Raw genomic sequence first — 13,052 nt, forward strand, 5'->3', positions numbered from 1 at the left:
TTCAATTCATTGCTTGAATTTTTTTAAAGGCCACTGCTGGGTTATTCCAGTTGAAGAACTAATACCAAAAAATGAGAAAGATCAGAAATAGAGAGGATTTCTTGCATTCGAAAAGGGTGAAATCATTCTGGATTTACAAAACATTTCCTGGCAAATTTCTGTAATTAAAACTTGAGAAAACACAGGTTCTGTACAGGAAGGAATCTTCTCTTATCAGAAATTAAGAAAGAGATAAAACTTGGGATGAAAAAAATGGACACTGGTGCGGTTCCTTTGTAAAAAACGACTTTACAAGAAGAACAAAGACAGACGGTGGAAGTGTCTAGACAAGTCCCGCAAGAGCTGCTTTTGTACTTACAGTGCACAAACACGATAACTTGTTTAAGTGTAATTATATCCTTTTGAATGAAGAAATGTCCTTGGAAAATCCTTTAATTATGTCCTCAAAGCTTAAAGAAGGCCTTACTAATTTTGTCACTATTGATTTGTCAATGCAAATAAATACACATAACTTAGTTTACACAGTGCCTCTTGTTTGCACGAAATATCAAGTGATCAAAAATAAATCTGAGAAGTGCTGTTGGCATAGAGGCTTTTGTCTCCTAGCTTTCAGCGATTCTTTCCCTGTGAGATACCAGGAAATTAGAGGCTTTTGTCCCACGCAGCTGACTCAAAACAGAAACGGAGTTTTATTGCAATGTTTTTACTATCTAGCTTTCCTTTCAACCTTTGTGGGCCGGGGCGTATAAGAGATGATGGCTTTCCTCCGTAAGCTAATGGATGTCACCGCCTCTGGCTCTGGGCTGGCTTATGTGAAATGAAACTTCTGAAATTAGCTCCTGCAGCGCACGTGAGCACATCGCCCAGCATGCGTGAAAGGAGGATTCTGTCGTTTCCTCACCGAGGCATGATGCTGTTAAGCTTTGGATACGACACGGCTGGATATGCAGATACAGCCAACGCTGCTGAGGGTGCAATTAGTGCTGCGTGCGGCAGCCCGAGGGAAAGCAGTGGCTTTCTGTGTCAGCTCAATTCAGAAAGAGGAGACAAGGTCTGATGCTTGCAAGAGATGTTTTGCAGGCGTGGGATTGTAACAACTGCAATTCCTCCCTTCACCCAGCACATCCCTGCCATGGAGGAAGGCACAGAAGGGGGAGTTTTGCTTGCTTTTAAGCAAAGCTTTGGTTTGTGGAAGAAGCCCCACATCAGAATTGAACTTGCTGCAGCACTTTGTTGCTAACACACGGGGGATCCTATGGGGGAGTATTTTGGTGATGTCTGGGCAGCCAAAGCGAGTGGCTCAGGAAGGGGCTGAGTGCAGCGACAGAGAGCCTCAACCCGGGCGTTGGGAGCTGCTCTCAGTCAGCTTTGCTGAGTGCACCTAGGACTGAAGATAAACACTACGGATAACCCCCTCCCTCCACATACACATTAGTTACAGGAATGCAAGATGCTTGAACTCTAACTGGGGGACAAATTTCCTGGGGTTTTATCCCCACCCAGAAGCGATGGCCCTGTTCCCACTGCATGACGCAGCCGCATGGACACCTCCCGCCCTTCTGTTTACAACACGCTGAACAAAACGCATCCCAGAGGAGCCGGGGACGAGGGAGTAGTACAGGCTGGCCTGTTCCGATGGCTGAGTCCAAGTTTCCAGGAGTAAAGGGTTTTTATATTCACATACTGCATCATTTAAGCATGGCCCCTGACTGGAACTCATGATTCACACAAGGTTTAGTTAATAGGGACTTGGCTTGCTTGGTTTTTCTCCCTTGTACTTTGCAGGTTGAAGATAATAGCAATAATGATAACTTTTTTTTTTGTTTTTAGCTACTGCTCAACTGCAGTGTTACTCAGAAAAACCAGCCTTTAAGCTTCCCATGCTGACATGATGCAATCAGGGTAACCAGACAACATGAGGCATCAAGTACCAGGGTGAGTCAGTCTGGGAAATTGTATAATGCGTTTGTTTTCCTGTAGTTACAGCAATGTGCAAACAATAGGCCTGGAGGGGAAGCCTGAAGTAAGGGAGATCAAAGGGACCCACTAAAGTGAAATGTCCTTCCCACACACACTTGGAACATATGGACCCAAAAAGGCCTTCTGTCAGATGCCCTCTGGAGAAGTTAAAGCACTCCTGGATTAGCAGTTTCCACTCTGGCCCACCAGCGGTGGCCGGGGATGGGATGCAAAACCTGACCAGTGTTGCAAGCAGAGGCTCCTGAGATCGTGGCGCCTGTTTCGATGAATAGAAACCTCTTGTTCTTTTAAAAAGAACAACCTCTCTTTAACTGAAATGCCCTGCTCTCCAAAGACTTATGGCAAACAGCATTAAATCACCAGCTAATAGACAACAAGCCCTTTAGACATCATTGTTGGACAAGACACAATAAACACGGCAAAGAGATGTTATTCTGCTTAGACTTAAACAAAATTTGCTCTGAGGGCTCCTGTCTAATGAGTTGTCATATGAGACAGTGCTAGTTAAGTATAACATGACTGGTTTAGGTTTGAGATAAAGATCTAAGCACAAAGGGAGAAGGTTTCTAGTGCACATCTCACCCTCTAGTACCTTCCCTACCAACTGCATGCATATGTAGAGCATTGCTGGAGCAGTGTGAATAATGGCTCTGCAACCAGGAGGCAGAAAAGCACTTTGCTTCCTTGGCCTTGCATTCAATCCCTTCATTTGAGAACTTCAGAGCATGTAAGAAACTGTACTGAACCTCCTACAAGACCAAGAGATAGGAGGAGGCATGTGATCCTCATTTTACAGAAAATTAAGCTGGGACATGGAAATGTTAATGTCTAGATTAGAGTTACATAAATGATGAAGTCTGGATCCAGACCACAAGTCTGTTTTGTTGAGACCACATCAAAATGGCTCAGTGTTCAAAGTACTTACATCGGTAGGAGTGTCAAAGCTTTGAGCAATGATAAAACTCAGGGCTTTCAGCTCAATTTTCTTAAGCATTGGACTGTCAATGGAGCCTAAGATGAGGACAGGAGGTTGGCACTTGTCTACTGATCGCTTTGGTAGTGTCTGGTGCTCGATGCCAGAAAAGAGAGGCACCTCCCATTAGCGCTCCCAAAAATTTGTCTACAGGTCATACAACTGCTGTGTGGTCTATGAAATTTCCTTAGTGAACTTGGTGTTTTCTGGACTCAAGGGGGAATAACAAGTATTGCAAAGCGAGGGTGGCTGAGGAGGACCCGTGTGAGGTCGTGTCTGGAAAGCTGCTGGCGTTATGCAGGTGGAAGGGCTGAGGCTGCCAAAGGGCTGTGTGTGACCGGGGATGTGGAGGGTGGGTGGCATGAGTGGGGTAAGAAAGGGAATCACAGGCGATTAGTGAAAGAGAAAAGGACTGGAAGAAGTGAGGCTTGTGGGAGCGAGTGGAGATGTAAGGGGAGACAAAATACAGCAAAGGCAAGTAAGAATATCCTGAAAGGAAACAGTGAGGAAGAGAGTTGCCACCTTGCAATGCAGTAATTCTAAGAAAAAGGATTAACAACCAAGAAGCTTCATGAAAATAGTATGTATGGACTCTTTGCCTTTTGCTGTGGTATTTTTTCAGCCTCTACGATGCACTTCTGTTTGTAGCCATAAACACTAGAAATGTATTTAAAAATCAGAAGTGCAGCATCACTCCTTATTACCTGCCTTGATGAGCTGGGGCATGAGAAAGAACATGGACTAACAAGAGAAACTCAGTGAAAATATGAGAGTTGGCAATTCTGCAATAGTAAGGGAGAATAGGAGGTGAAACTCTGCATTTACAAGCTGTAATGCTACAAGGTCTATACTGCTCTAGGGTAGCTCTCTTACCAAGCAGCACCTGCTTTTGTGTCTGTTTTCTTCGCTCCTTTCCCCATCCTCCTCATCAGCTCTGCTATTTCAAGCTGCTGGTTGACAAGTGGTAGTAAACACTAATGAGCACTTCCAAATGGGAGAAAAATAAACGGGAAGAAGGACAGGCAGCGGGAGAGATGATGACTCTTGGCAACTTCCATTACACCGCAAGGCAAGCTGATTTCTGTGATGTGCTGGCGCTCCGGGTTGTGAGCAGACCTGGAGCCCTGGCTCCCTGGCCGTGCCCTGGGAGCAGCTAGTCCAGGGCCGCTGCCAGCGGGCCCTACCGTGCCCAGCCCGCGTCCAGGTAACCCGCCAGCCCGAAGGGCTCACCGAGGCCGCCCAGCAGCTGCACCGCGCTCATCCCCACCTGCTAGTTTGAGGAATTACAGATCTAGCAGTGTTTTAAACAATAACCATACTATGACGCCTCGCAACAGGCTTTGAATTGCTTTACAAATACGGGTCAACCTTCCCGCTTCCACTTTAAAATGGGAAACACTTGAGGCACAGATACGTTAAATGTCTTGTTGGCTTGGCACGTAAACCACAGCCACCGCTATTCTAACCCTAAAGCGGCCGTTTGGGTCACGAGCACAGTGCAAGACAGCAAGTTTGCTGACAGGCAGCCCAAGGACGGAGCTGGCGTGGGGGGACAGGGGCAGTTTGCATCCAGGTTTGAGCAGGTGGAGGGAGGAGAAGGCAGAAAGGGCATCCTGGAAGGGTGAGAGGAGATCTGGGGTTGGAAGACATCTGTTTGGATTAAAAACCTGCAGTATCCAGATTCCAGTTTGCTTGGTGTCATTGCTTAAAGTTAGCTGCAGCTGTCCAAAGACAAGCTTAGGAAAATATTTTTCAGACTTTCCTACTCTGAGAGGGCCCCAGGATCTCCCTGGGCCTCTCCCTGGCACATCTGCAACACCCTCTGTACACAGACCTGGTGCAGCCCTCCTCCCACACCTTCCCATCCTCGCATGCCCGGAATCCCCTGCTATCCTTCCCTCTCCCTTCCCGCTGATAAAAACCCTCCCTGTGCCCCCGGGGAGGAGCCGCCGGCCAAACAGCGCCGGGGGTCTTCTCCAGGGGAAGGGATGGCCACAGCAGGAATAGTTTGCTGGAGGTGGTTTCCAAGGACTGGTCTGGAAACTGGGCTGTGCTGGTAGTGAAACAGATCTGCGTAAATTTTGTTGCATCTTGGGAGAAATTAAATTAATTTTAAAATTTCAGCAGATTCTTAATTCTGTTCCGTATGTTTCCAGCAGTTGTGTTCCCTTTCCTATATAATGTTTGAGAAGGGCAAGATCTGCGTTTCAAAGACTGATCAAAAGTGGCAATGGGAGTTTATTACAGAGATGCAACATGTTTCCTAAATATGAAGCCTCTTGTAAAAGCAGTGCTGAGAGAAATGAGGTTATATACATATCTCTGACACTCTATATGCAGCTGTTTCTATTCAGTGTTGAATCGCTGTTCGTTAGTGCATCACCTAGCTGAGCAAGAGCCCACTGGGGTATGCAAAATGCCTCCTGCAGCTACTCAAGTGCCTGTGAAGAGTTGTGCCTTGCTAAGTTAGTTCAAGATCTGTCAGAGGTTTTGCAGGCTGCAGTGGCTTTTAGGAACGGTCTGAAAGAGAGAACTAGATGCAGCTCTGTTCTTGGAGAGCTACAGGGTTTCCATGCTGAAGTTCCCTTGCTGCTTGCTAAGAGAGGAGTACAGTTATCAACTGACTTGCACATAAGTCACCAAAAAAAGCTATTGTCAGTACCTTTCTAGATGCTGTTAGCACTTTCAGATGCTGTCATGGCGCTGAGGCACATACCCTTCTTTGCTGCACCATCCCTAGAACACACTGGTACTTAAAAAAAGCTCCAGAAAGGCGGCACATCTGCTTTGCGGGCTGGGTGGGCCTAAGCCTTTCTTAGTTACTAGAATTACATGTTTCAACCCACAACATGGAAACAGGCTCCAGTGAATGGGAGAAAAGGGTCTGGAGAGGGGCTCAGGTTTGATCTGGGTGCAGCAGTGATGTAGTCTGAAGCACAAACTAAAGCGTTCCAGCTGCAAGTCAAACCCAGGAATGCATCGTGCAAGATCTTATTTTTCTGCAGGGCTGGTAATATGAGCATTCAAATCATTCACTGCCTTTGAAGCCTGTGAAATCCATAATGGCCGCAAAGTGAACATGTAGCAACTACATTTCAATTACCAAAGGCTGGTCAAGTACCTGGCTTTATTCTCTCCAGTAACAGAACTCCCATCGACTTCAAAGGGGTTGGAATTTACTCCACAGAGCAAGTGCCTGGGTCCAATGAAACTGGAGATGTAACTCTGGGATGAGGTATTTTAGCTTCTGAGGGTGCAGACAGATGCGCAGGATCAAGCTCTGATGTTGAGGGGAGCTATACAGTCTGCATTTTTTCTGCAGATTCAGGTTAACAAATTGAGGATGAGCCCCTGACTAGTAATCTGCCCCAAAACTGCATGGGTACTTCTTAGAAAATACACAAGTTTCTATCAGTTGCAATAGGAGTTAGGTATCCAACCTGCTTCACTGCTCTTAGAAATCACACTACATATCTGTGTGTCTCTTCAACACTTAAGTCCCTTTGAAATTCTTACTTTTGGCCATTGCTTACAACAACAGTGGAGAGTCTGAGGGTAATGGATATTTCTTTTGCAAAGTAGTTCACAAACTATTTCATTATTCCACTGTAGAAGTATCCAAGTTCATTTTCTCAGGCTCATATCCATAAGCTTTATTTTGATGTGTTCCCTGCGTAGGTGCCTGAGACAAATGACCTTCAACACCTTATAGTGAACCTTGTGCCCTGTGATGTGCACTTCTAGCCCTGGAATCTGCTTTGCTTTCCCGCAGCGCCCAGGAGGGAGGGGACGGAGGCTTGAGCAGCACTCAGCTCCCTGATGGCAGCCTTTAGCTCCCACAAGCAGGGTTTGTGACCACAAACAAGGACTTGATGTCCTGCTGCTCAGCACCCTTCTCAAGCCAGATGCTGGCTTTATAAAACGCTTTCCCAGGCTTTTGGGTGAGTGAACCATGAAGACGAAACAGAAGTTGGACATGAGTCACTGGACTTTAAGTTATGCAGACAAAAGCTTTGAGACATGTTATATTAGTCAAAACATCAACTGTTTTCACAGTGTTTATGATATTAGGAACATTTTTGTTCATGAATGTACTTGTTTGCTTAAAGTGAATAACTGATGCTTTGTGCCTAAAGAATGCTGCACATGCCTTTTTATAAGGGAGATGTTGCCAGCTTGAAAAACTTGCCTTGCAATGAATTTATAGATTTGAAAAGGTCAGAAAGAATGTTTGATCATTTAGTCTGGTTTCCTATAAACACCTGTAATAATATCTTCAGTTTGACAGAGATATAATTGCTATTAGTCAAAGTCCATAGTGCATAGTGGCATCCCGTCTGCTCCAAAGGATGGGGCTGGGCTCTAATTTTTACTTCCAGGGTTGTTGGGTGTCAATCTGCCCACGACTGAGCAAGGTGGATGGAGGAGATCTTCCACCCCGTGTTCAAATGTTGGTACTATCGAGGGCAGGATTTCAGAAATAGTCTGCTGTGAGTGCAGCTGTTTGTCTGGAAAGACCTATGCCTGTATTTTTTACTGACAATAAATTGCAGACAAGAGAGATGTTGCTGGTTAGATACTTGCCAACTTGTCTGAACTCGTAAAGCAAGTCACTAGTTGTTGAACTGTTTGTACTTATGGTTTATTTGAACTGAGGGCACACCATCACACCCTCGAAACTTGAGGCTCATCTGAGATTTAACTAAAAATCAGACCTTCAGCATATCTTCACCCTCAAAAAATCTCCAGCTGGCCTCAGCTTGGGCTTTCCAGCTGCGTCCCGTGCTCATTTTGTGGTCCTAGAAGCTGTCCTGATCTCTGCTGTGTTGCTGTGTTATGAAGGAGAGACAATGCTGTCACTGCCTCTGGGGAGCCTGGCACTGAGCTTCCATGCCTTGGTGCACCTCAACAGATGTACGTAGTGAGGAGGGGGCACAGGCCTGGAGAACACCTAGTGCTTCAGGTCCCGAAAGGCAATTCCAGTAATCTCCTGGGAGATCCCACTGCTCTTGTATCATCATAAGAGGACAGGGAGAGGGGAAAACCATTTGGGTTTTTGTTGGCCATTGTACCTGCCGTGCTCTACGGAGAGGAATCTACAAAATCAAACCCGAGCAAAGGTTTTCTTGCCTGTTGGGGGGGAGGGTTTGGCTTTGTTTTGCTCTTGTTGCTAACAACGTCTGATGGGTCTGACTTTCCAGCCTGCTCAGGATGAGACAAACAGCCAAGGAAGCATCAAAGTGAATGGGTGTTTTTTGATCAGCATTGGAGAGAGTTTGTTTTCTTTCTCCACTTGCCCAATGACACACTGACTTGGATGACTGGTCTGTGACAGAGCTGTTAGGAAAATGTCAGTGGAAAAATGCAGAAAAAGAGCAAATATTTTTACAAATGTTAGTGACAATATTTTTACCTTTGGTCAATCCAAACCAAGAGGAATATTTTTTTCAGGACAAAGTGTTCAAAAGTCACCACCGCCTGTGCCAAAATGTATGCAAAGGGTGAATATGCACCAACACTCATTAAAAATTGTTCCTGTGGTGAATATGATGCAGTAGAATTGCATCTAATCTTGTAGCTGGAACATCTGTATAATTAGCAAGATTCCTCACCTCTTCCAGTCAGTGGTTCATGTATATGCCTGCCCTTTCCATACATTTTTTCCTTTAGGAATAAGAATTTGTGAAGGAGACAGTTTGCAGAAACACTTGCTGCTCCACACGTAACTATCCCCCATGGGTACCTTGCAGCCCTCTCTGAACGTCGTTTTAACAAAACTGTGCATGTATCATCGTAGAATTAAGGTAATAGATGTCATCCTAACTCTGTCAGTAAGATTTCTAGTGGGGACCTATCTCCTCATAAGGATCTAAAGGAGAACTTCCCTGGCATCTGATGAGGAGGGACAATTACTCCAAGAACAGGTTTCTGGCAATTCCCTAATGCCCTGGCAAACTGCTGAGGGCCTCTTCATCCGCCAGCACATCTCTTGTTTCTGCTCTTCCCAAGAATGAAAAGTCATCCCTGCAGGCTTGTACCTAAATAATCTACTCAAGAAACACAGCAAAGGGAGGCTTCTGTCTCTGGAAGGGCCCAAGATGGAATAATCTTAAATGCTTATGGTAAGCAGGACATCTAATGGGTCCTGTGCGCATTTGTGGCTTTGTTGCCTTTTCCTCTAAGAAAGCCTGGTTAAAATGTATAGTTTGTATATTAGCATAATCACCAAACCCTGCAAATAATTGTGTGTGTGTGTAGAAATCACAATAGAACCATGAGTTTTAAGTCATAAAATTAGAATTTCAGATGTGGAAGAAAACACATCAGCAGTTAAGTACTTCTGCCATACAGCAAAGCCGGTAGAAATTCTCACCATTTAAAAATGTTGATAAGTTTTCCTGTCATATTTCAATTTTTTCTGCTTTTTTATTAGCTCTTGTAAAACTATAAAGCCAGAGCCCTGATTAAACTATTTTTTCTTACCCTTTTGGGCTCTTTTTAAATCCCTAGTGTTTCTCTTTTCATAAACCTAAATTAGGTCTGTAGTATTATTATGCCGTATTTAGTAGTCCTAAGTAACTTCTGGCTAGCATGTGACTGTAAATACTTTTCATGTAAATAAACGCAATCTCACTTTTGGTAGGATTTGTATGTAAAAGGAATATGTGCAAATGAAACTCAGTGCCTTTGATAAATGGTTTGGGATTGCTGATTAATTGGAACTAAAAACAGATGAGAAAATTGAACATATGTTCTTATTCAAGCTCCCTGGAGGATTTGTCAGGGAGCTTGGCATACATTAATAATTGCTTGGAATGGATTTAATAGCTCATCTTGTAGTTTTACACACACAAAACAATCAGTCAATATAAAAAGCATGGTGTCATCTGTCTCTGTTAATTAGGGATCTCGAACGCCTTCGGTAATAACGGCTAGTAATTAAGCTACAATTAGAAAGGAAGCATTCGGATGTGGTTTTGCCACCTCAGGATCCATAAGCAGCAGGAGGAAGAGGGTAGGTCTTCCAGAAATCTTGAAATACTCTGAGTTTATGGCCGTTTCCTGCACTAGCACACAGCCAGGCTGTTTGCTCCTCAGCTACTGCGTGCACGCAGGGACAAGAGTGACGGCGCTGGGGATGCTCCCTGGGGCATGCGGAGGCTCATGGGGCACCTTCACCCCGTGTCCTCAGTGGCTGAGCAGACAGGGCAGCTACATGCTCACTGCATTAGCACTGACCAACATTTCTCTGTACAGCCCTAATGCCTCAGCCCAGCTCTTCAGACACGTTTGCTGATGGCATTGGTACTTCTGAAAGTATTGGACATAACTCTTGGAAGGAATGTACTGTGCTTGTGCTTCCGTCGAGATTTCCCTGTGGGTCACTCACCTTCCCGGGTGCTCCTGGAGTACCTGGTAGACGCTAATCTGGAACGTTTCATTATCGAAGCGTTCGCGGATGTAATCCTTATATATCCTGAACTCAGCCGCCGTCACCGCTTCCCCCTCTGGGATTCTGGAGAGATCAAACCTGAACTCTCGGTAGTGGCAGCGCTGATGGTGAAACTCTCTGTCATGCTCCACTGAAACAGAAAAACAGCCTATTAGCCACCTGCTTTGTTCCCTTTCCCCTCGCCATCAAACAAGCTTGCGAGCTGCCACAACAGAAAAGGGCAAGAATATCTGATTGCAGCATCTCATGCTGTTGTTCGGTTCGTTAAAGCACGTATAAAATACATTACTGTATCTGGGCTATTATAAGCATGTATGTGTTTATCAGACTCTCTTTGAAACAGTTTTACAGCTGGCTGGTACAGGGTGTGGGTGACCATTGTGTTTTAATGATTTTTGGCAGCCTCATGCTTGACAAGTGACTCTGGATGTTTGCCACCGATAACGACCAAGCTGCTGTGGGAAGGAGCTGAAAGAAACAGATGGGGCTTTTCAGGAGCGCGGGTTCTTGGCCTGACTCTGCTTCTGAAAATTCCACACACACACATGCATACCCACACACATATATACACAAATTCCAGTCCTTGAGGCTTTTCATGCCAGTGACCCACATTCAGTGCCAGCTGAATTCATCACAAACTCGCAGCCCTGCTCCAAAGGGTAAAGGCTTTAATTTTAAAGCATCTTTAGTGATTGGGGCTGTGAAGCAAATGTTGAAAATGAGGACCTTCTTCCAACCCTGACCGTGAAATAACAAGAAGTGCCAGAGTCCTCTCAAGACAGCATTGGGATGGTGCATTATCTCACCGAGTGATGGGTCTGCCCATCTTCTGATGGACAGCTGATGGTCTTGTGTAACACTGCTTGTGGGTATTGAAGCTGAGGGTCAGTGATGTGAGGAAACAAAGATTTTGAGACTGTGCTCCAGCAAGGGAGAGGAGAGGTGTCGGTGCCCCAGCCCAGCACATGAAGTTGAAACGCCCTTCTTGGAACAAATTCCAAATTAAATAGACAAGTCGAACAAAGGAAAACGGGGAAACAGAGGTATAAGGGATGAACTGACTCGCCAGAGGTCACGCCACATGGCGTTTTAAGAGCTGAGGTTTGAACCAGGGACTTCCCGTATGTCCCAGTCCCGTTGTCTGTCCACTTGACCTCCCTGCAGCTTGACTGCACAATTCAAGTAGTTAGCTCTGAGATTTTCTTGGCAAAGAATGTGTGTCTTTCTACAGGCCTGATTCTCTTCTGGCAGCAGTAAATCCATTGTGTAAATCCATTGACTTAAATGGAATTACTCCTGCAAAAGAGGAGTTTCAAGCCCGAGTCTGGAAAGTGCTATTTAAATTTACAGCGCTGCACGGTACAAATGTACATCGGCACTCGCGAGGGCCTCCCCCGTGGCAGGGATGGAGCGTGGGGAGCCTGCGGGAACTGGGCTGTGTCCCAGCGCTCGCACGGAGCAGGTTCAGCGCTGCTTTGCTGGCCGAGATTCAGCAGCTGGCCACGGGCTCTTCCTCCTCTCGCGCATTGCTTCTGCAAGAAGTCCAGGGCTCACAGTTTGCCACTGTATGATTGCTGTTCAGGGAAATACTTCAGAGCTCTTACCAATGGCTGGGATTCATCTCAGAGGAGTTTTTTACATATGAAATCCCTAAACTTTCCGAGACAAAGGTGATTAAGTTCAGAAAATGGTTTTATAGGTTGGGAAGTCCTAGCATGTACTGAATGAACAAAGTTATAGTTGGAGCCTCAGGAAGGTCACTCAGTCTCTCATACTCTAAAGCTGGGGGTATATTGTGAATATTCACCAGTGTTTGTAAAACACTTGGCAGGCTAAAACTGCCCTATAAGTGCTAGTAACACCATTAAATGTGCCTCAGTCCCTCTCCTCCAAAGTATTCTCAGCAGAATATGATATAAGGAGTATGATTTCAGTCTCAAAGGAATTTGTCTACGCCTAAATTATAGAGAGGAGGAAAAAATATTTTAATACAGAATAGCTCCTTTAACCACAACTATAGAAGAATGAATATAATGTTGTGTGGTTTTAATTACATTATGGATAACATCACCAGCAGGGTGTATTGTAGAGAGGTCTAGCAGTAAGTTGTACGAGTATGATTTGCTTTCAAAGACACGGGAAATGCTGAATTTTCAAAGGAAGGTGGGTGCACCTTTTTGGTGTACATATGTGATGACAACCACATCGGCCAACACCGGTCTGTAGCTGCACTTCATACACAAAGTCCGACAACAAACACATGAAGATGAAACTTTTTTGGGTGCTGCTAGAGTTCACAATGATTCCTGCTGCAGAGCCCTAGAAAAAATGTGTCATATTAGTATGAAAAATTAATGGCCAGGGTCATAGAATAAAGAGGCCTGAAGTTTGAACTTTCCCATGCTTTGCAGATGTTTGGATATAGGGTTTTGGGCTGAGCCATCTTTAGTGTTAAAGCAAACATTCCTGTGGCTATAGTCATTAAGATCATGAAAATATGTGGATCTGTAACTGAAGAAAGAATCCCAAGAAACCCTTCAACTCAGTGTTTATTGTTTTTCCCCTTTTTCTTTGCACTCTGGACCTATCTGCTGACCCAGAAGTAACAAATCCTTTCAGAACTAATTTATGAGAAACACTGACCCT

At 45.0% G+C, this 13,052-nt stretch overlaps 1 protein-coding gene across 1 annotated transcript in view; it reads right to left on the minus strand.

The window, feature by feature from the left end:
- BMP7 (bone morphogenetic protein 7) overlaps positions 1–13,052 on the minus strand; it is a 47,596-nt gene that overhangs the window by 12,401 nt on the left and 22,143 nt on the right. The window contains exon 2 of the mRNA XM_086760900.1: positions 10,344–10,536. Coding sequence (XP_086617026.1) covers positions 10,344–10,536 — 193 coding nt within the window. The remainder of the gene's footprint in view (positions 1–10,343; positions 10,537–13,052) is intronic.

This window comes from Chlamydotis macqueenii, chromosome 16 (assembly GCF_036417535.1).
Source record: "Chlamydotis macqueenii isolate bChlMac1 chromosome 16, bChlMac1.mat, whole genome shotgun sequence".
NCBI lineage: Eukaryota > Metazoa > Chordata > Aves > Otidiformes > Otididae > Chlamydotis > Chlamydotis macqueenii.